Source organism: Vanessa atalanta, chromosome 25 (assembly GCF_905147765.1).
Source record: "Vanessa atalanta chromosome 25, ilVanAtal1.2, whole genome shotgun sequence".
Lineage (NCBI taxonomy): Eukaryota > Metazoa > Arthropoda > Insecta > Lepidoptera > Nymphalidae > Vanessa > Vanessa atalanta.
The window spans coordinates 1,743,316-1,771,027 of NC_061895.1; the positions used below are offsets into that span (position 1 = coordinate 1,743,316).

The 27,712-nt window shown below is 36.8% G+C and overlaps 1 protein-coding gene across 3 annotated transcripts; it reads right to left on the reverse strand.

Moving 5' to 3' along the window:
• Positions 1-8: 8 nt before the first annotated feature.
• On the reverse strand, positions 9-27,643 carry LOC125073698 (protein MON2 homolog). 3 transcript variants are annotated; one of them, XM_047684674.1, is made up of 40 exons: positions 27,444-27,643; positions 27,106-27,237; positions 26,366-26,548; positions 25,409-25,538; positions 24,883-24,983; positions 23,812-23,937; positions 23,660-23,739; positions 23,248-23,389; positions 22,865-22,979; positions 22,526-22,657; positions 17,606-17,702; positions 16,808-16,936; positions 16,271-16,353; positions 14,959-15,089; positions 14,337-14,456; positions 13,660-13,864; positions 13,444-13,577; positions 13,041-13,152; positions 12,299-12,340; positions 10,249-10,376; positions 8,914-9,015; positions 8,294-8,404; positions 7,942-8,117; positions 7,698-7,860; positions 7,165-7,303; positions 6,738-6,880; positions 6,388-6,495; positions 5,890-6,024; positions 5,227-5,368; positions 4,843-4,945; positions 4,621-4,765; positions 4,386-4,550; positions 4,066-4,176; positions 3,848-3,951; positions 3,591-3,766; positions 3,339-3,446; positions 3,081-3,180; positions 2,797-2,909; positions 2,346-2,515; positions 9-1,917 (listed from the first exon to the last, which is right to left on the reverse strand). In XM_047684674.1, the coding sequence occupies exons 1-39, from the start codon at positions 27,561-27,563 to the stop codon at positions 2,388-2,390; spliced, it is 4,914 nt and encodes a 1,637-aa protein (XP_047540630.1). In that variant the 5' UTR covers positions 27,564-27,643; the 3' UTR covers positions 9-1,917; positions 2,346-2,387. The 3 variants fall into 3 exon arrangements, with proteins under 3 accessions (XP_047540630.1, XP_047540628.1, XP_047540631.1); XM_047684672.1 differs by having other exon boundaries at positions 9-2,515; XM_047684675.1 differs by lacking the exon at positions 12,299-12,340 and having other exon boundaries at positions 9-2,515.
• Positions 27,644-27,712: the final 69 nt, after the last annotated feature.

Sequence of the window (27,712 nt, forward strand, 5' to 3'; positions counted from 1 at the left end):
AGTAGAAGTAAGAAAAATTATATGTAAAATAATTTACTTTAAAATATTTGGCGTCCATTTTTGGCGCGTAACGTATAAGGAACACTGAAGCCCATTTGATTAAAAAAATACACCATAATCATCGATTGTATTTAACGATTATTTAATAAATTATAGCAAGTTTGGCAACACTGACAAAATATTCATTATATATATATTTTTTTTAATTGGAATTTTTGGGAAGTGTTGTTATAGCATAAAATATTACGTGAACCTAAATTTAATTGCTATCTAGTAAACTTGTATTTTTAACCGATTCTAAACATCGTGATACTAAACATTTATAATATTAATGTATAAAAGTAACAATTATATAATACTAGCGCCATCTTTTGGGCAAATTTGGAAGTTATCTTATAATTAACTAATGTAATCTATATATATGTGATATAAAACCAGAACAAATAAACATAATATTTTACATAACTTATAGAGATAGGATACATATTTTTTTACACTAATGCTCAATCTACACATAGCGAACAAAGCAGCTTGATTTGAGCAGTGAAGTCGCTATAGAAAACCACTCGACTACATAGTGCACGTATTGTAGCTTGTAGCTATTATATTTAACGTGACAATTTAACTGCACAAACCAAAATTTAAACAAAAGAGTAATGTTTGACAATTATCAATGTTTTTTTTTTAAAAAAAAAAACCTTACCGAAGTTAATAGTATAATAATTTTATTCTGCAATCATATCGATTTATAAAAAAGTGATTTGACAAACACTTATTTTACAAAAATGTTTAACATTGCAAAGTGTTAAATGTTTAAGTTCAATTAATAAAGAAAAAATATCTCTTAACTAAAAAAATAAATCAATTATTCATGAAATTGTATGAAGTTTGTATGAAGTTCAAAAAATTATTGATAATTATGACAAAATTTATTTTATCATCAAAAAGCAGGAGTCGAAAACGAAAAGATTTAAAACGGTTTTAGATTTATGCGATTGTCGCTGTACCGTCAGCACGCACACAAAGACAATTAGCACAGTAAAACATCCTTTACAATAAGAGATAGCTAATTTAAAAATTTAAAATATATATACAAATAAAATGAAAGTATATTAAACATTGCGTATTTGAAAATGTTTCAATAAAAATGATTCCGCTGATTATTTATTTTACAAAGACCAACAATATTATTGTAGATTTGTTTTATGAAACATTAGTTGCCTGTCCCGACTTTGTTTGGGTAGAAATCATACAAACAGAAAGGGGCATCCCGATTCTTCTCAAAAAATGTTTTAGATATCAGATTTCCAGACTCACTAGTTTTGGTCAATTGATAGTTAAGACAAACGACTATATAAGTATAGGTGAGGGCATGGGAATATCCTCAAAACTATGACACTTGCCGATCTTTTGATTTTTGATCATGATTTGTCATTTGTCATGTCTGTCAGCTACTACAATATTATCATTGATATTTAGTTGCAAATGAAATAATAGTGTTTTATTTATGTTCTTCAACTAAATTATTGGTTTATTATTTATTGTATTCGAATAATCCTTTTAACGAGTTTTGTACAATTACCGTCGTTGTATCAAAGAGTATTTAATTAAAAACAACCATATTTTCCATTTACAAATATAAATAACGATTAAAAAATATAATCCATAAATATGAGTCGTATGAATATTTTATTGCTAACTAAATTATACATATGACACTGTTATTAAAATAGTTTACATTAATTTCAAATCATATAAATCTGTCAAATAAATAAGTTCAGTCTATACAATGAGAAAGTAATGAACAAATTTATACCTTATATCTTCTGTGATAAGGTTCAAAATGTATCTATCAACAATGTTTAACGCTTTATATATTACATACTACGTTGTCACGGGGACATCTTTGACACGAAACTGAAAACATTAAAATATATTATTAATCAATTATCAAAGTATCATTTGTTTCGTTAGTTATGGTAGCCGAGCAGAGAAACGACATAACGATGAAAATCTTATAGCAATCTTTGTCTGTAATACTGACCATATCTGAGGTATCAGTCACTCAGTTGACACTGGTTTTCTTAATTCTTAGCGAGTAACGCATACTTTACTACTAATAACCGGTCACTGAATTTCAGAAACGACTCGTCTTTGCTCACCGACAATATATCGTCTACGATGAGTAATTCTAGAGCTTCCGTAGGCTAGTAGCGAGTAGTAGGGTAACGTATGAACATGAGATATACTAGTGGTTCAACAAAAAATTTTAAACGTGAATTAGAGAATACTCGCAAGCAAAGCGAATCGCTCGGATCGGCTACGAGGCAAGGCGGCGGACGCACCGTGCCCGCGCTCTACACGCGCGCGGTGTAGAGCAGTCGGCGCTAGAGCGCGGGCGGCGGCGCCAGCAGCGCGCCGAACTGCAGCAGCGCCTCGCGCAGCGCCGCGCCCGCGCCGCCCGCGCCGCACACGCGCGCGCCGCCCGCCAGCCGCACCAGCGACGGGTACACATCTGCGGACGGCGGCACCTCAGTGTTTGTAATGCTTACATCTCGAACACACGTATAGTAGTCTACCGGTTAGCGGAGTGGGTGACGAAAATATAACAATATTGCAACAAATGTCATGCTTTATAAATTCTACAGGCGGAAATTTACAGACATTTGGCTAATACGCAAGTCCTCAAGTATTAGACTTATATTTCGGAAAAGTCCGAAGACTATTGGATATTAAAACGAACGAATTAAAGTCGAGTTGCGTCAGTTCCGTCCGAGCAGTGCGGGCCGCACGTACCGATGAGCTTGGTCCAGGCGGCGCGGTCCACGCGCGCGGGCGGCGCGCGGCGCATGGCGGCGGCCAGCGCGGCCACGGCGCGCAGCACGAACGACACCTCCGACGCCTGCTGTCTGCGGCGGGAAAATACACTCAGCGAGGGCGCTACATCCAGCTCAGTGGTTTAATTTACGAGAAAAATACAATTTACGGTTTTTCATTATTTTGTCCATATACTTTATAAATGAAATTATGCTAGGAAGAGTGAGCGGAGTAAGTGAGTGTCAAAAAGCCGTCGTATGTACCTGGGTAGTGGTTCCGAGCTGTCTTCTTCTTTATTATACCTGGATATAACTTCTTGAAACCGATCTAATAGTGGCATTATTGCTAGCGGGTCGTTTTCATCTGTAGATTAAGATATTTAATTAGATAAAACAATGTGTAACAGGGCTTTAGTATAAATATTGCGAATCTTTTAATTTCAAGGTTTATAACCTAAAATGACTTAAGTCACAATAAAATTTTATATTTTTATTCTATAAGGTATGGTTGTATTTATTTACTTTCAGCGGCAGTTATGGAATCCATGTCTTCAAGCATCGAGAATTGCAGAAGCGTTTCGAAACAAGTCCTCGCGAACTCCTCTCTCTCTTTTAGTTCCTGTTCGTTCTCTAATAAAGAAATCAATTATTATTTTGATTAGTGGTCATGTAATTCTTCTATTGTTAAATCTTTACCCTAAGGAAATTGTTCATCGTAATGATTATCATAACGAGTTATGAGTCAGTTTGGAGTAGTCCCCAGTAGGAACTCACGTTGGACTTGGTGCGCGTGGTGCGCGGTGTGCGCGTTGTTGTGGTGGTGCAGCGAGCCGGCGCGCACGAGCGCCAGCAGGCGGCGCGCGGCGGGGGCGGGCGCGCGGGGCGCGGCGCGCAGCACCTCGTCGCGCACCACGCCCACCACCTCGCGCGCCTGCGCCGTGCCGCCAACTCTGCGCACATGTGTTCGTCGGTTATGTTTTGTAGCAGTGTATGCAGTATTGCATTATAATTATTATAAATTAAACACTCACGGCGGCTCAAACATAAACGTCTCCAAAACGGTGGGCAGTATTTCCCAAAATTCAGCATATTCATCGGGGTTTTCTCTCGCTAGAGGCAATCCTGTCGCTAGCACCTACGAACGGGGATGAGTTTTTCGAATGATATTTTTTTTTTTACCGTTATTTAATTTTTTTTTTCGAATCGTCAAAGAATTCTCGTCAAAAAATCTGTTAATGGAGGACTAGACCTGCAATAGTAAAGAGGCGATCTGCGTAGGTTCGTCTGGTTGGTCTCGCTCCCTGTCGCTGTTCCGTCGTCTCTTGTCCGGTGAACATTTCTTTACCGCTGTGTGGAGAGCCTTCGAGGAGTTTATTATTAGCAATTTTATACAAAACGTTTTGTCACTGCTCAAAACTAGATACATGAATATAATCCATTTGACAATATATGTATTTGTAATGACATATAGTAATAATAGAATAGATATAAGTATATTTTTTTGCATTTATGGTTCAGGTACAGTACTTCTCCCCTTAATAAAAGTGGCGAAAACGTTTAGGCGGTCACCTGCAGCAGCCGCGGCGCGTGCTGCGCGCTGGGCCCCGGCGCGGCGCGGTACAGGCGCGCGGCGGCGGCCAGGCAGCGCGCCGAGCCCGCCTGCTCCGCCGCGCCCGCCAGCGCGATCAGCGCCGAGAACAGCGCGCCCAGCAGCTCGTGCCGCGACAGCGCCTCCTGCGACACGCTCGCCGTCAGCGCGGGCCGGGCGCGCGGGGCGCCGGGCGCGCGGGGCGGGGGCACTCACCTTGTGCACGGTGTCGAGGCAGTGCAGCGCGTGCAGGCTGACGGGCGCGCCGCTGCCGAGCCCGTCCAGCGCGGAGGCCGAGGGCTCCACGCTGCACACGTTCGACAGGCACTCGCCGAGCTTCTGCACGTCCTCTGCCGTAAATCTGCACCGCGAATGGAGTACTTGTATGAAACTTTGTGCGACCGAATTGAACTCATTAGTGAACGTCATAATTCTTACGTAGGTCGTATGTGTTGGAAGATCAGTGGAAAGATCTGCACTAGTGTGGTGAGGAAGTTCAGCGACGGCGCATACATCTCTACCGGCTTCCCGTCTTCTGACGCTGAAATAATAACGTTTAACACTATTAGATCCCCATATTAAATCCCTTTGGCGATCTCATCTCATATATTATTTGTCCGCAATAGAATATTAAATTTATTAAAATGACAAAGGTAAACATTTACGAACATTAATAAAATGGCTAAAAGATGTTCGATTGACGTTTGATGATGATTAAAGGATATAATCCTTTAATTGAAAATAATGGTCATGTTTCTTAACATTAAAAAGGTGGAGCAAGACAAAAAAATTTACTAATAATTTATTCCATTATTTACATACCAGGTGGTGGTCCACCGAGGCCGGACGCGATAGTGGTCCAGGCGGCCCATGCGGCCGGCCACACTCGTCGGGGAGCTTCGCCCTCAACGCGGCCCGCAGCCGACACCACTTCTTGGAATGATTTTAATGCTGCTACTGATACCTGGGTTTAACATTATAAATAAATATATAAATATGTAAACGCTGTGTCCCTTAACATTACCTTATTAATGAATGAAGAAAATCATCATCCTCCTGCCCTCATCCCAATTTTACTTGGGGTCGGCGCAGCATGTCTTCTTCCATACTTCTCTGTCGGACGTCATCTCACAAGTAACATTCTTTCTAACCATATCGTCTTTCACACAATCCATCCATAGTTTCGTAATGAAGAAAATAACATTTCTAATAATTTCTCCTACATTTGATGGCTTGGAAAGAAAAAACTAGACCAATCACATAGATCCAATACATTCGATCGTTCGTTCGAATCACAGGATGGAGTGTTTTCTTCATTTGAATTGCTTTTAAATTTCAATTAACAAGCAAAAATTCAGTAACGCTTGCTATAATTTGAAACCACGATCTTCGGTTACGGTAATTTTTTTTAAATTATTATTAATAGATTATAAATTTTGATTTATCCTTTTAAGTTCGAAACTTATTACAAGTTGCTTAACTTACCTCATGACTCCTGCGCAAGGCGAAATCTGTAATGTAATCAAGCAACGCGGTCCAGGATCTGTTGAAGTCGCCTACCGTTGTCAGTAGTTGAAAACGCGAATGGAACACCCGTGATACGCCTGACAGTGTTAACACCTGTAAAATAAAGATGACAATTTAAACAAGAAACTAATAATTTAATCCCTTTTCATAGATAACATATTCAAAAAAATTAAGGTCCGATAAAAAAAAAGATGTATGGATAAATAATTATGGAAAGAGCTTTCACAAATTTTGTATTCATTTACAAAAATGTAAAATAATACAATGAATTAATTCATACATTATAATCCCTATATATCCAAATGGTACCTTCGAATCGGTGATAGTTTTTCATTTATTGAATCTCATGAAACGACGTTCAAGTCATTTGTAATAAAATTGAACAAAGTTATAGAAGTATTTTCGCTCATTTTTTTTGTTATTTTGCAGAAATATAAGGTTATTAGGTCAACATACTTGCGTCTCCGCCCATTGTTTCTGCGCTGTGTTTCTAGTGTGATGGATAAGTATATGCTCGCCAGTGTCCACCTTCTCCGAGCTGGCAATGTTAGATTGCTTCTGGACCTAAAATAAAAAAATATATATGTCATAATACAGTTTAGATGAGTTATTACGTGCTAAGTGCACTGGAACCTTGCAATATACTTTACAGTTTATGATAAATATATTAGATACTTAAATTTTTTAAAATAAATTGCATACAAATTATACATAGTCGAGTTATTGAGTTTCTAATATGTGTTTAAAATGAATCTCATGTCAATCTCAACGGCGGCATAAGAGCATTTGCCGCAGGAGGGTCCGACCTGGTCCAGCATGGGGAACAGCACGGCCAGCAGCGCGCGCCAGGCGGGCTTGCTGAGCAGCGTGCCGTGCGCGCCGATGCAGCTGAACAGCGTCTGGCTGGCCGCGCGCCGCACGGGCGCTCGCGGCTCCGTGCACAGCTCGCCTGCAGCAACGCCACGGTACCGTCATATCTTATTCAGATGGTACGGTTACTTAAAGGATACTATATATACTGGTCCCGCACTAAGGAAACTTTCAGATGTTAACATACCGGATGTAGTGAGACGTGAGTTTATTAGTTTTTTACGTCTCTTGACATCTTACGAAGAAACATTATTTTATAATAAGTAATGAATGTTTTAAATTATAAATATGTTTTTTTACTATGTTATATATTTACGCATGCTTTATGTACGCAGTATTGCGTGTCCGCGTGCGTGTACTCACTGAGGCGTATGTAGAGACACATCCACAGGCGGTCCAGCGGCGGCAGGTCGGGCTGCGCGTCGGGCGCGGCCGCCGCCTCGCTGCTCAGCGCGGCGGACAGCTTGTCGCGGTTGTGGTACAGGTAGTCGGATATGTTCCACTGGTAACCGAACATTATTCATTGGCACCAGCAGGTTTTATAATGGTTACCGTGTTTCATTCTCACAGTCAATTACGGGCTAAATAATAATTTATATACAGAGTGTCCCAAAACGCATAGTTAAATTTAATCTATATCCATTCATCCGTAGAAGCTCGTGCTTCATTAAAACTACCAGAGTTTTTGTTTATTCTTCTCGCTCGAATTAATTTTCTAACACAGTAGTAGCTTTAAGATTCATTTAAACGTGAACATTCGAAAGTAATTTTATTTAATCCTTGGACTAGACATTTGTAATTTTTAAATAGATTTATTATATTGTGTGAATATTTCTTTTTAATCTTGTACATAAGTACTTGTAACGTAGATATTAATAATCGAGGCTCGCACTCACCATCAGCCCCACCGCCGTCAAGCTAATGTTCAATTCTTTGGTCTGCCTGGCGAAGGCGGCCGCGGCGGCGAGGACTCGGCGCAGGCAGCGCGGCCCCGCACAGCCCAGCAAGTCGCCGGCCACCAGCTGCGCGCATTGAAACGCCGAACGAACTAGCTGCTCGCTGGGGACGGAACGTTATAGGTGAGGAACGAAGTAAGGTGTACGGTTTGAGCAAAAGGTGTCCGACGTCCGGGTGAGTCACCTGTGGTGGTCGCTGATGGCGGAGATGATCTCCATCATGAGCGGCCAGGCGGCGCCCAGCTGGTCCCCGCGCGAGTGCAGCAGGCGCGCGGCGCACTCCAGCTGGCGCGCGCGCACGTCGCAGTGCCGCACCGCGCACAGCTCCGCCAGCGGCTCCAGCACCAGCCGCTCGCGCGCCTGCGCCACATTTCAATACTTGCATTGTACACATTTATTTTGTCTAAAAACTAATACCGAATCCAACTTTATATCCAACTCGATATAATCAGTGTTTCTTCTTATCTAATAATAATATTATGTGAAAAGAAAGAAATTATTATTAGAGTATTCGTAGAGTGACCCATGCAGCTTACCTCGGTGACGAGACCGGGGTTATTGTGGTGGTACTGGAAAGCGGCCTGGACGAGATACGTGATGGCTTCCACGCCCCACTCTCGCATCCTGATATGAGGGTGCTGGCACACCTATAGACGATTGGGTACGAATAAATTAAAATACAATATATAATAATTTTCACTTGTTGACTTTCAGGCAGTATATATATATATATCTCAGACACCATCTATTGCTTTATGTGACACTTAAAATAATGCCACTATCGTCTTTAGTCCGCTGGATTGAAGTACATGGAGCAGCGACTGTGTTAGCGTCGGTCATAGGTTAACACGAACAAACAAAATAAATAAATTATCAAAAGCAAAAAAAGAGTAAATATTATTTGAGTTTGCTACGATGTCTCATTGGTCTAATAACGATATCCTCATTTAACTCCGTTATATATTTATATTTTACTAATAACTTTGTATTTCATGTTGGTAAGTACCAATTGATTTTTTTGAAAGGTCTCCTCGGTAGAATCTACATTCTGAACTTAAACGAAAGTAACTTTTTCATTTTAATATAGTTTTGTAAAATGAGTATAAGAAGCCTACTTAAATAAAGTATATTTTGAAATTGACATTTATGTACTTACTTCAAGGAGATGATTCGTGATGGGCCTCCACATCATCTCTATCCGGTGCATATTCGCCAAGCCCGTCTCGAGGAGTTTAGCGACCGCGAACAACGATGGCTCCTGTGTATTCATATAAAAGTTTAAGTTGATAAAATAATTATTAACTTTTTAGGCTGCCGCTATATTTAATTAATATTGAGTTTAATAACTGTTGCATTGTATACATGATGCACATCATTCATTCATTTTCATTAGCAGCCTGTAAATTTCCCACTGCTGGGCTAAGGCCTCTTCTCTCTTTGAGGAGAAAGTTTGGAGCATATTCCACCACGCTGCTTCAATGCGGTTGGGGGAATACAAATGTGGCAGAATTTCGCTGAAATTAGACACATGCAGGTTTTCTCACGTCGTCTTCACCGCCGAGCACGAGATGAATTATAAACACAAATTAAATACATTAAATTTCTGTGGTGCCTGCCTAGGCTTAAACCCGAAATCATCGGTTAGGATGCACGCGTTCTAACCATGGGCCATCTCGGCTCTCTAATAAAGTTAATCCACATACTTTCACTTTATTATGTATCTGGTGTATATCTTTATTCTATATATTTTTAATACTTGATATGATCTGAATATGATATACGGTGAAAACTCTATTTAACTACACTCAAGACTGTGTATTTGGACGTTATAGAAAGTTGTCGTTAAATGGAGAGAAGAAATATCTGTATTAAAATAAGAAAAAGTTTATTTCAGACTAATTTTGCTGCTTCCAGAGCTTCTTTATGCGAGCAATCACAATTTGTAAACTAAAGAACGGATTTTATAGAAAGTTCGGTATGTGTGACGCCGACATTTTATTACCGGCTAGGATAATAAAGAAGGTACCTACACATCTGCGCTGTTTTTACTTATTTTGGCAACTAAAAATGAACTTTTTATTATTTAATGTGTCGTTATTGGGAGTGGGTGTAACGCTATATAGAGTGTATCATTGTATGGACGACGAGCTGAATCAACCAAAGTCGAGTGATTTCGACGCTTTACGGAGTTTGTAGTTACATGGAGTTTACACTACATGTATTTGTGAAAATATTTCATTTGTTTCAATATGAAACATATAAATCTCTCTCAATATAAATATTGTAACTGTTGGAAGATGTTAAACAACGCCTAATGACTTAAATACTTTTTTATCATCTCTTAACATTTCCTGGTATCTGTTAATATGTTATGTCGTATTCTTTCTACAGTAACAAAAAGATTCATATAAATTCATCAAACCTGTTTACATGCGTTATACATACAGACTAAAAACAATATTAATTGAATAGTCAAGATAATATAACTTACTCTATTAGAATAAGCGAGTTCCATGGCCTCATTGGAAAGTTTACACAGAGCATCGATGAGGTGATGGAGGGCCACATCGTCCAAATTCTTGGAAGCTTCGAATACTCGCGACAGCATAGCCGATAATGCTAAAAGAAATTGCAATTAATTCAATCAAAAGACACCATTTATATTGTTTTTTTTTCTCACATGCTCATTCTAGAAGCACAGACGTCACCAAATAAATATATATATATATATATGTAATAATATCATTGTGCAACCTTCTCTGTCATAATATATTTGAGCATGGCATTCCTAAGCATGTTTATAAATATATGTATATGCAGGACGTGCTTTATAACTCAGTTTGTGTGTAAAATTTCGATATTATTGCACGATTGTATAAAATTATTGATACTGTATGATTATTTTTTTTTGACTCACTTAGATAGATCGTCTTAAAGACGTTGTATACGGACGTATTAAAACTGCCATCTTAACCTTAAGTATAGTTTATTCCTATTGAAGAAGGTATAAAGATAAACAGATCTTAGATTTAAGTATTCCTTCCGCTTTGCTGATAACTCAGCTGTATTGAATATATCTTTATCCACTTTAATTTTACTTCCAAAATTCTGAAAGCGTTTTTCGCAAATCAATAATGAATATCATAGATATTTTAAGCTCTCAACCAATTATATCGCGTAAATTTTATGTCCAATGTTGTTTATTTGGCTTTTGATTTCTTGTGGTTGGAATAGACTATAAATCGTCTCGTATATATGAAAATTTCGGTACGCCATCTAAGAAACCGCCATCTTGTTTCCATAGACAACGCATCAAAGACTAAAAATAATGAACCGCTATACTGAGAAAGTTAATATATATATATGGAACCGCTTATTATATTAACCAATAAGATAGTTCCTTGTTTTATTTAGTATAAAAATTAAAACACATACAATATCAAAAATATTTAAAATACAATCATGTCTATGCGATGCAATCGAAAATAACGGTGCATATTAAATAATATAAAAACACGGCCAGCAAGCTCCATCCCAGAGCGCGAAGACGGACAAAAGCGACCCCTAGCGAGACTTCGTCCTATAATCGAACTTATTACGATCAAATAAAGTCGATTATACAACGACGTTATTCCAATCCCATGTGTGTCTATTTGGAATCTCATTGAATGTATCGTTTGAAGCACACATGCACGTATAATGAGTCTATAAAGAGACGAATGTATCCTTAGAAGATATATATAATATATGACTAGGTTTTCTTTTTTACTTAGTTTTTCCTTTATGACTTATGGAAACTGCGTTTTTAGCCCACAATAATATCGCAAATTTCAATAATAGTATAAATCTATTCACATGGAGACGCGCCCATCCAGATTAAATAAATTTATGAATAAAAAAACATAAATTTACCGAATAAAATTTTTATGTTTTTGCTGTCTTTACTCTTAATCGTCTCACGCACACTAAGACGTCTTATAAACACGAGCGTCACGCACACATAATAATACGCGCCGATAATAATTGAACACCAAAGGGCGCGCCATCATGAGTAACTAGTTCAAAAGTAATGTATGTTTTATTTAGCTCGCTGAAATATAATTAATACATCTCCTCTTTATGATACAATGGGCGGTCCTAATATTTACGGAAATTTGTATTTTGACAGTTCACAGATCTGTCAATTGTCGATTTATGTCAAATGATTAATATATAGATATGCACATGAGGCTTTTTGAAGCGATAAATAGAGTATTTTTATACAAAATATATGTCATATATTATGATAAGTTAAAACAATAGATCTTAAATGAAAATTAAGATAAAATCGTCTATTATAAAGCATCATTATGGCATATTAAGCCCCTTAGAATATATTTAAAAAAATAAAAACATAAGCTTCAAATTAAATAAATAAAAATTCATTATGAATGAATATTTATTTTATGGCTGCAAAGAATATCAATGTGCAGTAAGTATGGCGTTACAGAAACGGTGAAACATTCCAAATAGACACAGAACGTTTATAAAACATTGTATACCACTCATGACTCCGAGAGACTCGGCCACGGGAACTTGCTGACCTGAAAATAATTTCATTACAACACACTTCGAGATATCTTTTTTTAATGATTTTTTTGGACGAGCAAATTTTTCACCTGATGGTAGTCATCACCGCCCACAGACAATGGCGCTATAAGAAATGTGAACCATTCCTTACATCGCCAATGCGCCACCAACCTTGGCAACTAAGATGTTATGTCTCTAGTGTCCGTAGTTACACTGGCTCACTCACCCTACAAACTGGAACACGACAGTTAGACAGCTGTTTGGTGGTAGAATATCTGATGAGTGGGTGGTACGTTCTTTCAATAATCGTGACGTCATAACTATACATTTCAAAACCTTTTTTAATACATACTGTCTCATTTGATACTACTATAATTCATACTCTTAACTCCATTGAAAGCTAGCAAAAGATTTAGTAACAAAGCGTAAACTTCTCCATTTTAGTAAAGGCTTTATCTTGATAAGGAGATTATTTTATTCATCTTTTTTAACCTGTAATAATTTTAATTTCAATCTTGTTTCGTTATTAAAAGATGGAAGACATGATACTTATCGGTTAATGTCTTGGTTAAACGATTATGACTTTACCACATACAGCCGATATATATTGTTAGCATAGCTTTGTGATGAATGACTATGTTACATGATATGAGAATCAACCATAAATAATTTGGTTTAATTGGCAATGAAAAAACAGCGTCCATAATCCTTTACCAGGTAAGTCCGCCATGACAGCTGACGTGCTCATCACAGCGTTCGCGTCCGCACTCGCCCGACTCGCCTTCATACTGCCGCCCGTCGACGGCTTCAGACCTAGTATCCAGACCTATGCACAGAGCTGACTTAGTTCACATTTTATTTAGAAATTACTTACTAGTGAGTATAGCCTAGTGGACAGATCACGTCGAAATTAAACTAGTTTCAATTTTTGTTCTGAAACCACCAAACTAAAGAACCACGGAATGTTTATAATAATTGATTTTCTTTATATTTCATCTTTATCCTCAAAGAGAATCAATGTTTAAATTCCAAGCAGGCGTAGCATTAAGTTCAACCGAGTCATGTAATATTAAAAGGTACTGCAATCCACTGAGGGGGCAGCGGGCGGAGCACGCACCAGGTGCTGCAGCGTGGTGAGCACGGGCAGCCACGCGTGCTGCAGCGCGTCCCCGTCGCGCCGCGCCGCCGCCAGCAGCGCGCGCATCGCCGTCACGTGGCGCGACGTCACCATCACGAACGACTGCTGCTGCCCTGCCGGCCACAGTCGCGTTGGTATCGTCGGTAACGTCCCCGTAACGTCACGCGTGCGTCGGCGTGGGCGCAGGCGGCGTACCTGTGGGCTGCGCGCACGGCAGCGGCGTGCCGACCCACACGACGTGGTGGCGCAGGTCGGCGCCGGGCGCGGGCGCGGGGCGCGCGGCGGGCCACGGGCACGCCAGCGCCGCCAGCGCGCCCAGCACGGGCACGCAGTACTGCGCCGGCAGCGCGCAGCGGCACAGCGCGCCGATGCACGCGTCCCGCGCGTTTGTCACGCCCACCTGCACGCACAGATATTCTATTATAGACATTGATGTGTATGTTGACTACTAGACGAGTTGTTCAAAATTAAATTTGTGTCACAGTAACGGAAAAGGAAAAGAAGGCGGAGGGGCTAATGATTCAGTGGTTAAGCCGAGACGATTGCTCAGATGTTGTCACAATAGTCTCGTAGTACATATATAAGTCAATGATTATAGATAACTAGTATCCGCCCGTATAAGAAGGGAGAGTAACAGAAAAACATGGCCATGTCGTTTTCTGTAATCCTGACAATGTATGCAAAATTTCATGATTATCGGTTGAGTTTTTGAGACTTGAAAGCCGAACAAACAAACAAACAAACAAACAAACAAACACACTTTCATTACCCTTATCCCAACTTATATAAAAGGACATGTTCCCAATAATACAATACACATTCCATAACAAACTTGTAATATATCGTTTGAACAATTTTAAATACGTCCTTACCTTCCCACTGACCCTCGCCAATGTCTGTATGGCACGCAGAATGTTTTCCAGCTCGCCAATGCTGGCCTCCGCTAACACAGACAGGCCCCATACTAGGCCACACCACGAAGACTTTATTAGCTGAAAAAAAGATTTTACTATTTGTAATCTTGCATCACATTTAAGGCTTCGTAAATTCGGCATAAGTAAAACGTACTAAATTTAGTTTTTAATTTATTTACGCATAAATTCAAAAGACAATAAGCTAAAACTTTAAATCTTGTGCGATTTATTGTTGATTTACTTTATGATTGTACTTATAGGCATTAATTTAAAATAGGGCCGAGATGACCCGCGTACATCTTAACTGATGATTGCTGTTTCTACCCAGACAAGCACAACTTTCAACGAAATTCTGCCACATGTGCTCCACCAATCCGCATTGGAGCAGAGTGGTGAATATGCATCTTATCTCCTTAGCCCAGTAGTGCAAAATTTACAGGCTGTTACTATTATCCATATTCTATTTATATAATTTTAAATAGGCATTATACCGCTTAAGTATAATCATTACATTAATCACGTTACAAAATACAAATGCTGTCTGTTTTCCTTACATTAAAGAAAAATAAAAATATCCAACCTGCAATTTCAACAGTCTTTCCTTGTCTTCTGCTTCTGGATCGATCTTCTCAACTACGTTAGAGTTTTGATCCGCTTCTCCGTGTCCGTTGTTCGTTATTTCCTTACCATTGTCTAATGTCGTTTCGGATTCTGAAAAATAATACGTATTTAGTAATAATCTGGACGAAATCTCCTTTCCCCTTTGAGGAAAATATTTTGGGCTTATCCATAAGGTTGCTCCAATGCTGTTTGGTGGAAAGCAAATTTTCACATGACACATTTCTAATAATAAATTGACAGTTTATAGCAATCGAATCGTAAAATATTCGTTGTAAATATTACATACACATATAATTGTATTTAACTAACACACACACACGATTCAAAAGTGCTACAAAAAAGCCTACTAGAACAAAGTATATTTTGATTTTGCCGTTCAACCGAGTACCTATTCAACAAACGCAACGATCCAGTTGTGGTTCGGTCAAAGTTGTATCAGAATATAAACGAGATCGTATCGTAACTAATATAAAGAAGTACAATAGGGTACCTTCGGTAGAGAGAAATTAATTATGAAATTTGATAAAAATAAATAAAATATGTAGAAATATTCAGATTTTGAGTTATAAAAGCACATTATTGTTTAGAATTTAAAGTCGTAATTTTTAGTCTGTATAACACGTGATCTAAAACACAAACCGCCGTGGTGTGACGTCATATAGGCAAAAGCCGTCATTTCAATGTCACCTGGCACTTTGATAAACAACACTTCTGGAGTTTTAATGCTAGTATTTGTACACTACACATTAATGATAGCGATTGAAATTCGTCGGTATGTCGGTCGTAGATACACAACTGTTGTTTTTACTACTACGTCGACAAAATCATTGGCAGCGTTTTTGCGGGGAAAAAAAGGTTTAAAACTCAAATTAATTTTATAGCTAGAAAATGTGTTTATTTTAATGAAATTAATTTTATGTGGCTTTTTATTAGGAAAATCAACACTTTGAAGTACTTTTTGAAACCAAGTAGAATATCCTATTGGTCCTCAGTTACAACTAAGATGAGGTTAATTATTGTGGGGAAAAGTCGAAGTTGGATCGGAATTTAATCGGGAACATGTCATTACCATTATAAGTAGAAATGGTCCCAAAGTTTCCTCACGATGTTTTCTTTACTTCATAGCACGTTAGGAATTATACACAGAAATAAAAATATAAGATTCTTATTCTTTAGCCACTAGATCGTATCAGTTGATATTGGTATTAACTTGGATATTCTATGAAATATCATAAACAATATCAAAATTATGACAGTATTAAAGCACTCACCTTTATGGTTATTAGTTGTTTTATTTGAATTAATTTCTTTATCTTCTCCGTCGTTCTGTGAATCGTCATAAAGCTCTTGCAATCTGCAAAATGACCGTCGTGATACTTTGATAGTGTCTGTATACTAGCTGCTCGTCCCGACTTTACGTAGTATAATTAATACAAAATCAGGACTTAGACAGAATTTCATAAATGGAAATAGAATACATTTATAAAAGTATTAGTAGTAGTAAATACTAGTTGTCGCCCGAGGCTTTGCTCGCGTTGACTAATAGGTCGTCAACTAATCGGCATAAAATGTAGCCTTAGTAGTCCTTCTTTGGGATTCAAGCTAGCTTTATACCAAAAGAGTAAAATACACTGACAGTGTTATTTTCGCATTTATTTATCTATTAGTATAGATTTAGACATTTTTATTTCAATTTTCACCACCATACAATGTTTCGTTGAAACAATGAGAAAAAACTTCTTACAAGCTAAGCGACGTAAACCTATTAAAATCATCACTCATAATCACTTTTAATAATACAATCTTACCTGAAGTAATCTTCTCCCTCCAAGGTGATGGCGATCGAGCGTATAATCTCGACGAGGCAAGCGTACGCCACGGATATGCCGTACCCGTCCTGTATCGTGGGCGCCTCTGTACGATCCAGCATCTCTATACTGGATTGTAAATATTTTTGTTAATAAATCCACGATTACATAGATTTTTAGAAATATTTATTTATGCAATTACATTTCTATAAATATTATATATTTAATAAATACATATTATGTTATTGTATCCAATTTCATAAAAAAATAATAACAGTTTTCAGAAAGTAATGTATTACTTTAAAATTAATAATAAATATTTCTCGCTTAAAATTTGAATTAAAACGACTGTCACCGATTGTCAATTCGGATTTTATTCCAACTTCAGAATTATAAGTTTGATAAAATTAAACAAATACTAAAACCAATACTGCGTGTACTGATGTATTTATTAAGATAAACTAAAATTTTGTTGCATTTTTACTTAAAAAAGTACCCCCCCCCCAATTGACCTGATTGATTAAAGAAGGGTTTTAAAGAATATGTGTATCACATATTAACGGTGTGTGCCAGACGGGACGTTAGGATTCGAAAAGACCATTTTGACTTATACGACACCCGCAGCAAAAGATGGTGCGCAACAATATTAATCGTAGAATTAATTAATTTTCAAGTTAGTCATAGTTTAGCGATTGTATTATATAAAGTAACGAGAACTACATAGTCGTCTTATTGTCTCAGTTCTTAAAATGAGAAATAAAAATAAAACTGAAAATTTGTATCAGACATGTTACTTACTATACTGCCTTAGCGGTACCCGGTTCAAACGTGACGCAAAGCGGTAACCACACTCCTTTCCAATAGAAACCGGCTTGTTGAGGGATGCTCGATGATCCTATAGCAAAATTATAAATCACAAAGATTAATACCTAAATAATAACATATTAATCGATTAAAAAATATTTCGTTGTGTTTCTTGAATTCTTTCAAGTATATATTTACTATTAGATAACGTTGAAGAGTTTATTCGATTTGCTAGATTTGTCGAATAACTGTAGCATTATGTATAATCAACGCATTGCAGTAGTGTTTACGAAACCGTCAAAGAAAAAACTGCTTATAGCCTATTCAAATGGAAGTAGAAAAAATGATAAACAAACCTTAGATTCAGGTATTTCATGCGATTTGGTAGATAAACTAAATTGTACCTTACTAGGAGGTAATGATTTATATATCTTTATTTATAATACAACACCATTACACTCAACTACTTATTTCCACTTTAATTTTACTTTAAAAATTCCGAAAACAGTTTCTTCGACGTTCAAAAGGGATTTTTTTCGCAAATTCATTTTTTTTTTTTTTATGTCATAAGTTGGCAAACAAGCAGGAGGCTCACCTGATGGAAAGTGACTACCACCGCCCATGGACATCTGCAACACCGGGGGGCTTGGGGCATTCATTTCGACCAATGATATCGCGTCAATTTGCTGTCAAATGTTGTTTAATTGGCTGTTCTCCTCTTATGGTTGGAATAGAGTATATATTATTGATGATGTCGCCCTCACCGATTTCGACTAATCTTAAGGGAGACCAGCCAACTACGCAGGACATACTATAGTGCACAAGTGTATGAGCAAATACAGGTGCACTCTAAGCCCTCACTTTATTATGCGATAGGACGAAAAATCCGACACGACCGGAAGGAGTTTCAGACCAAAGGCTTTCCGAGGCACGGCAGTGTACACACTTCCGTTTCCAGACCCTGGGCTGTCACTGAGAATTTTTCGACAGAAATATCCAATATTTTTTTTATGAGATCTGAACCCATAAATTCGGGATCAGTGGCTATATAACAAGGCCTATAGTACCTATTACAATATACATATGTATGTATAGATATATAGATTAGCAGATTTAAGTGATATTTTGAAAAAGATAATCATATTGTAAAATAACTAAACTACTTTCATTAATAATTTTCAATTAAATAAAAAAAAAATCACAAGTCTATTATTAAATCTATAATGTCATGGTTACTAATAAACATGAAGTATAAAATAAGATTTTGCTTATATTATGCGGTTACAACAGGCATCTTTTTAAAATCATTGCAAGGTAATAATTTATATGGAACAACTAATTTCGAAAATTACAAATATTATAGCTTAGTATTTAGAATGGTAATATATTACTATCCAACTACCATTACAGTTTTGAATCTATTTCGAACTCGGACGGATTCAATTGAAATCGATATGAGTAATTAGTTATCTATTTAGCTTTTTAATACGTAATAATTAACAACCAACCCCTAAAACGCGCGCGAGCAACTACTAGTTAAATTTTATGAATCAGGTTAATACTTTGTCAACTTCTATGATGTTATACTCAAGTTTTTTATTTCTACAGCTCAAATAACAGGTGCTAGGAAATCCAGACTACACAGCTATGTCCGATGTACGAGGCGTTATACGCCCGGAATGTGCATCGAACCTGTTATACCAGTATGGACTTTCTTATTTCAATTGCAAAACTGCACGTAAGTTATTAATAAAGTTTTTTAGTTCGCATAAAACTAGCCGTGCCCGCGACTTCGTGCGCGTTTGAATTTAACAAAAAAGTTATTGTTGCAGCCTAAGTTACTCCTTATTACATCAGCTATTTGCCGGTGAAGTCCCGTCAATATCGGTCCAGCCGTTCCAGAGATTAGCCGGAACAAGCAGACAGCGATTATTTTAATATTACAAACAGACACTTTTATTATATGTATAGATCTAATCTAAGTGCTAAAGTTGTTGACGTTTGATTGTTCCACTTGTGTCACGTGTACTGTATACGTTGACTTTATCCATTAAAGTTAATAGTTAATAATAACGTTTCTTTTATACAATATAGATAAAATCGTTATTTAAACTTTATAATCGTAATTTATAATGAACTAGTTGCCAACCGCGGCTTCACTCGCGTTTTATGGATTGATCATCAGATGTTAGGCGTGAAAAATATGAGTAGGCTATGTGAAGCCTTAGGCTATGTATATAGCCTGTTAGGGGATCAAGCTTGCTTCATACCAAATTTCATCAAATTCGATTCAATAGTTTGTGTGAAAGAGTAACAGATAGATAGAGACAAAGACAGAATTATTATCATTACTTTGATAATATTAGTATAAGTAAAATATATAACAATTAAATTAAAGGAAAATTATATTGGTACTTTATTTTAAATATACATTTCCAGGGAGCCGAGATGACCACGTCGTTAGAACGCGTGCACCTTAACCGATGATTTCGGGTTCAAGCCCAGGCAGGCACCACTGAATTTTCATGTCCTTAATTTGTGTCTATAATTCATCTCGTGCTCGGCGATGAAGAAAAACAAACCGTGAGGAAACCTGCATGTGTCTAATTTCAACGAAATTCTGCCACATATCTATTCCACCAACACGCATTGGAGCAGCGTGGTGGAATATGCTCCAAACCTTCTCCTCAAAAGGGAGAGCTTAGCTCAGCAGTGGGAAATTTAGAGGCTGCTAATGTTTCCAGTGAGCGTTACGGATGTCCTGCGGAATGGCGGTCGAACCGTTTCGTCAGCTACGAGCGGTGTATGAGGCGTTGCAAGCCACTCGTAAACCTTTACACCGAGATCTTGGCTAATGATACGCAAAATTTGTCCACATATTTGCGATCTAAGAGTTGGGGTAAATACTTTTATCTTATATATTTATTTAAAAAATACCCCGCCAATCAACCAAAGAAACGAGAGTTTACGGTGCAAAAATTACAAAGTAAAACCATAATATAAAATATAAAATGCATTAGAAATACTTTAAATTATTTACAAAATTACTTCTATATGCACACTACTATACGTTTGATACACACACACACACACACACATTTAGTTTAAAACATTCATACTACCAATGAAAACACACGTCATGTCAAATTTACAAATTATAATTTCGCTAGCAATGAATGATGGTCGAATTTAGACCAATGAGAGCTCACTAGTATACAAAAGTATACTAAAATTCATGGTTCTAAGTTAATGTACTCTAGTGCCATCTTACGACGAGTAACAACAAACTTTACATTATAATAATTTCTATGGAATAATGTGATACGCTATTTGTAATTTATTGGAGATCGACCGAAGGGGTTCAATGTCTACTAATATCAAATATAGATATAGTGAGCACCATTTTAATTTATAAGGTATCATTGTATAGCTTTAACAACACATATACAAGAAAAAAAATATTACGATAAAAATATATATTAAAGAAGCCTTTTATAGTTGGAGGGCTTCTCATAAGTAAAAAAAGGCTAAGATCAGTTTAAGATCCACTCAGGAATCAATGATTTTTCATTACATTTCTAAATAATAATTATTTAAAACATGTAGCAAGTTCAGGGAGACGAGATATAGACGCAGAGGATGACCCCGAGCTCGATGAAGACATAAAACGAGAAAGTGTCAAAGGTCCAGCGCCGGATCCCCTAGACGACGACCTTGACTACAAATACCGAGAGTTGACGCCCGACATAGACGACGTTGATTCGGAGATCACTCAAGTCGATATGATGGGCCATTTGTATTCTCGTAATTAAATTGCAATTAAAAATTATCAATAATAAAATATATTAAAAATATTTTGTTGTTATTTCGTGGTAAGTGGTAGGGCCCCGACCATGTAGGTACCACCTACTCATCATATAATCTACTGCAAAACATCAATACTTAGTATCGTTGTGTTCCTGTTAGAAGTATGAGTGAGTATTATTATTAGCCAAGCTTGGTGGCTGGTGGTGCATTGGTAATATAAGGTATGATTTATAGTTCTTACAGAACCAATGTTTATGGTAAGTGATGGTAAGTGGTGACCACTTACCATCACGTGGCTTATTTGCCCATCCGTATGATATGACATAAATTAAAACAATGAACGTGAATAAGAATAGTTATAAAGCATAGTAAGTTTGCCTATTCACGGCTTTCTTTTGCTGCTGTGTAGAGTTGGTAAGATTTAGAGCGGCCAATATATATATTTTTTTAATTTTAAAACGAAAGTAATTTTGGGCATATATTAAATTTAATATAACGAAGTCTGTTCTAAATAAGAGGAAGTTTGAAAGTGGCACCAGTAACCGGGAAGCTTAAATACTTCTGGTAAATAAGCTTCTAAATAAGCTTAATGGTCTTAATACCGATTAAACATACCAGTAAGTTAGAAAAAAAATTATATATCTACACCGATTACGTATTATTACGACGACTTTCTAAAATCTAGACGAACCTTAGAGCGGCAAAGTTAAAATATTTGTACAGGAATAAGTAAAAGTAAAGCGAGATAACAGTCACTATACTTTGTCCATTCGTTTATTTTCTTTTTGACAGTTCAAAAAGGTTCGAAATTAGAGACACCCTTACACGTTACCGATTCGATTTGGAATATTAATCGATTTTATTTAAGAATAACTTTCAATCGATTTAATAAAATATTTTTAGGTATAGATAGGTATGTGTGACTATAAGTGTACGTAAAGTCCTCGCTTTGCTCCAATGAGGTTACAGGTTCCCTCTCTAAATTCTTTTACCGCCGAGGAATCCCAAATGGTGTTGTAGCCAATTTTTATTTCTTTTTACAAATATACCTGTGGACAATGTTTGTACTAAAAATAAAATTTATAAATTTCCCGTTACAGAACTTACCAGCTGGTGTATTGACTTGCGAGGCCACGAAGAGGCTCTGCACGTAAGCGCCAAGCGCGTTCACGATGTCTTGGAATATGTTCGTGGCGTGAGGCTTCATGTCGTAACATTCGCAGAACGCTTTGAGTAAATCTGAAAACAAAACATTTAGTTTTATCTCTTTAGATTTTATTTGCTTTAACATTGAATCCTGAATGATTTATTTTATTTTACCGGCACATGAAATGTCCATACTAATAACGTTGCTTACGATGTTTCCCTAAACTAAGAGTTAAATTAGCTTTATCAATAAAGAGATTCAATAAAAAAATTTACTTGATATTAATAATAAAAACACACCTGGATGAACAGTGATTCGATGCAGTACTTCAAGCGCTAGAGCGCGCTGCCACAGCGGTTTGTCCGGATCCAGGAACTTGATCGTCAACGACAGGAAAATCTCACATTCCGTCACCTGCGTCAGATATTTAGTTTGGGTACTACACATTGCTTGATCGAAATGGCCATCATTGTAAAGTTATTGGCTAGGATGCAATACAAAACGTATTTACGTATCATTAAATGTTACCCACCCATAATCCCATATAAATACAAGCACTTAACAGATAGATATTATAGATGTGAAATACATAATTGGCAATGAAAATGATTTTTTGCGTTCAATATGAATGTTCGAATGTACGCCACGTGCACGCACGCTGGCACGCACGCACGGCACTCACCAGCACGTCGTGGTACTTGTGCACGATGACGGAGACGAGTCGCAGCAGGCGCATGGTGACGGGGAAGTGCGGGCGCTCGGGCGCGCCCGCCGTCGCCGCCGCGCCCGCCGCGCCCGGGATGTGCGGCGACGGGAACGCCGCCCTGCGCCGCGCGACCACATGGACATTAATTTTTTTTGCATAGAAAACGTGCACAATCTTATGTGATTTATTTCTATTAACAATTTGTCTCCTGCTCGGGAATTAAGTGAATCTTGAGATCGTGTGTTCATTGACCGGTAGTGGACCAGTGTAGTGAAATAATTCTGAAGTTATACGTTAAGAAAAAAGCTTTGTACCAAGACACACATTAGTAGGTAGGCAGGTAGTGATTTAATATTATCACTGCTAACTTTCTAGCTAAATTTCTTACCTATATTTGACATTGGGTGAAAACAGTCTTATAATTAATGCGCACACGTGTTCCTTCAACAGAAACCGGAACTCGGATATCTGGAAAAAAAATGTTAACATTATGAAATTACATTATTTTGTGAATATAGAACATATAATAGAAAAGCATACCTTAAAAAATACATCTGAAAAATCAGTTAAAACTGTATCTAAAAGCTCCAATCCAAACGTCTTTGGTACATCCGATATACCGACAAGCCAGTGCGCTGAATCTCCATTGATTAGCTGAATAATATCCTGCAATAGAAATAACATTACATAAATTATTAATTTAGATTTTATAATGCTATTACTCCTTGATTTAGGAGTTAAGGCATTCATTCACTTATACACATACACATACGCCCCAAAGACGAGGCGGGTACTGCTGGTTTTTAGTGGGTATTCTGATACTCGGCCAGCGAGTTTAACGAGGGGGGTAAAAATTCAACAAAAACAAAAGAAGAGCTGAAATAAAGCAGACACTCAAATCGTGATGCTTTATGGTGTGTCAGTGAGTGTGCTTACTAATGTGTAGTGTCCTGGGGCGCTGTGGTTTTATTTTAATATTTCATCAGTGCTAATCGCGCCTTGTAGCCTTGAACTTACTCAGTGTTTAACTTTTATTCGAAAAGTAAGTTTGGAAAAAACTGTCAATTCATTGTAATGATTAAATGTCGTATCATATTATGTATTCTTTCCACGAGCGATTTTAATAAGCTCACCAGCTTTTACGCGAAAAGGCGTCCTGAAAGCTCAGTAGACCACTAGAATATTTTTAAAATGAATTTATACATAATGAAAGTTTGGAAGTCAAATATATTTCTCCCAAGATTTTTGTCTAGGTGAACATGGTTAGTCTAGCCCTGGCATCAAGACGCGTCACATCCTTCTACTAATACTACTGTTCCTACTGCAACACTAATATAGTGTTGTAGTAGGAACAGTCTGCGACTCAATGCGACACGTATTTATCTCAAACAATCTAAATTTATCATAAATGCGAAAGTAACACTGTCTATCTGTGTATCTGTTACTCTTGAACGTCCAAATCACTCAAGCGAATTTGTCCATATTTGGTATGAAGCTCTGTCTGGTATGAAGTCTGAAACTGACGACCAATCCCAAAAATTTGAGCAAAGCCACGGTCGACAACTAGTAAGTGTATAAATGAAAGTCGTACAATGAACATTATGAACTTACTTGTAATATAAGATACGCATCCACTGCACACGGTTTAAGGTCCTTCGGTGCTTTGTTATTCGCTTGCATTCTGACATCAGCAGGATTCACTTTTAGGGTACCTGTTTAAACGAGACTAAGTGTATAAATATGGACAATAATATCGAATATCAGGAGTAGAGATAAACAAACAACTTTGACCTTGAATTGAAATTATATAATTGGTCGAAATATACATACTCTGTGGCATTCATTAAATGTTGGTGAAAACAGTATCGGAATTTTGGCAATAAAATTTTGGTGGACGTAAGTAAAATGGAATTGCGTCGTTGTATTATAAATAAATACATATTAATCGAGAATGTTCTGTAGTGCATAACATAGACGTGCTAGAAAACGCATAGAATATGTGAATCAAAGTTTTTTTTTTTAATTTTCACTTCTGCCACTGGACAACTTAATATAATATCATAACTAGGAAATAATTACAATAATATTTTACTTTAAAAATGTTTCGCTAATTATAATATCCAATAATTGAAATTACCATTGGCCTCTGCCAACGCTCGCTCAAACACGAGAGCCACGAGCTGCCGTACGGTGGCTGCGGCTGCGTGACTCGTACTCACATCTCGGGTCTCACTAGGTGACACCATCCGTATACACATCACCATTGTCTGTAAGGCAATATGAATACACTAAAGTCCATTCCACGAAACGAGCTCTCAAAGGAAATGGTCCTTATGCGCTGATTGGTTAATGCACGTGACCTTGAAAATCCAAATAATTTCTTAGGATTGTTTATTTTCTGGATTCATCTCGCTTATCTCTAGTCACGCGCATCGACCAATGAGGAGGGATTTTTTGTTTTCTAGGAGTTAGACTCGTGAAATGAACTACATATTTTGTTAGGTGTGATTAGGTAAACATTAATACGAATATATGTACCTATCTAGTTCATAATGACCTCTAATATATAACCTTATAAAAATGTTTACGTTAAGTATGCTGATATTATTGAACAGCTGTTCCTTATCACAGTTCAAGTAAATATTGAACTTAATTTTGATCAAATATAGGTAACTAAAGTAATATACCCACAGCTGGGCTCTCATTGTCTCGAGAAGAGAGTTTCGTGCTTATTATACTAGTAATGAGGGTGAGTGGATATACATGGGAAAGAATTCCATTGAACATGTCAATATTTGGTCACATTGTTTTTCTTCACCGGAGAAAATGTGATAAATTAGAAACACAAATAAAGCACATAAAAACCTCAATTATAAATTTTCGCTCTCATATTTCGCTTATAATGTGTCACAGACAAAGTCGCAAGCATTGCCTAGTATTATATAAAAAAGGCTTATGTGGTTTTCTTTTTAAATCTTAACTTTTGTTACTGTTTCTGTGGTTTGGTACATTTCCGCACAACATGTTCCAATCATGATAATATTTATCATACAATCAACTTATTCAGAATCATCTCAACATGAATGTAACTTACCCTAGCTAAAGTGTCTCCATGAACCAGATCAGATGTTGTCATTAATAAGGCTGCTGTCTGCAGAAGTTTTAACTCCAGCATAGCCGCCTGTCCAAGATTGTAGAGGCAATCAACTACATGACGAGCACCCTTCGCATCAATCCCCTGTTGAGCTATTAGACGTTGGATTGTGCCAAGGCAGAACTGTAATAATCAAAAGTAATTAAACCTTAATCTTTATAAAATTAACTTCATTATTTTTTTTTATAGCCAGAACCATATTTAAAACTCAAATTTTGTTCTGAAATAACATACTTTGTGATAAAAGATTGTGTCATTTTAGTTTCCAACAGTATTATTCTAATTCTTCCAACTAAACTAAAATGAACCTTTTACAAAAAATATATAATTATATAAATTGAAATAGATTGCTACATTAATAAACAATAAAATAACTAAACAACTAATGGCCTATTCACAAATAAAAGTTATATATGATAACAGATTATTTTTTGAGTGTGTGAAGGGGGATTTATTCAACCTGATATTTTCTATGTTGTTAAAACAAATTAGTTAATAGGTAATTCTCTACTTTCATAATCTTTGTGTCAGTCTATGTGTAATCAGAATAATTTAGGCCTTTGATGATTTTATTGATTAAATTAACAGATTATAATTTTTAATATGCCAAAAACGAATATAAGTCAATGATTAAAGAATATATTGTATATAAGATTTCTCTAAGGAAATACAGTAATTACCTTTATAATTTTCACATCCTTTGATTCACATCCTTGCACCAAAGGATATAATATTTGATTCACCACCCCATATAGAGAGGCTTGTGGATTATTTGATGCTAGTGCTAATTTTTCTATAGCCTCATCACACGCCTGGAATAAAGGCGAAAATATATTATTTTCCTATAACTATTTACATACTTATAAATGAACAAGTGTTACTGTAAAATAAGTAACATTTTAAAGTCTTCAAAAGATAACATATAAAACTCATTATTTACATCCATTTATATTTATAGTATTTAATGTAAAAAACGATATTTTAAATGTTTATTGTTAGCCAATTGTAAGAATAATACCTCTCTTATCTGTGGATGTTTTTTCTTAGTTTCTAAGCTAAGAGTTTTAAAGTCATTTTGTAAGACATCCATGAATTTTTTCGTGGAGTCATCGCCGGTAACAGCACTGACAAATGCCATGTTTTGATTGTAAATTCTAATTAGTTTTTCACTTCATGTTTTACACAAAAATCTTACAAATTACAAATTTGCCATGTACACAATCGACATCACAATTTTCAGTTCTGAAATAAGATTTTGTAAATGTCATAACTATATCATTAAATTTG

Bases quoted from the DNA above. Each gene is read 5' to 3' on its own strand.
- LOC125073698 (XM_047684674.1), bottom strand. From the start codon at position 27,563: ATGGCATTTGTCAGTGCTGTTACCGGCGATGACTCCACGAAAAAATTC. The intron at 26,549-27,105 runs GTAATTACTGTA...TGATTATTACAG, and splicing joins AGGATGTGAAAATTATAAAG to TTCTGCCTTGGCACAATCCA. The intron at 3,181-3,338 runs GTAAATAAATAC...CTTAATCTACAG, and splicing joins TTCCATAACTGCCGCTGAAA to ATGAAAACGACCCGCTAGCA.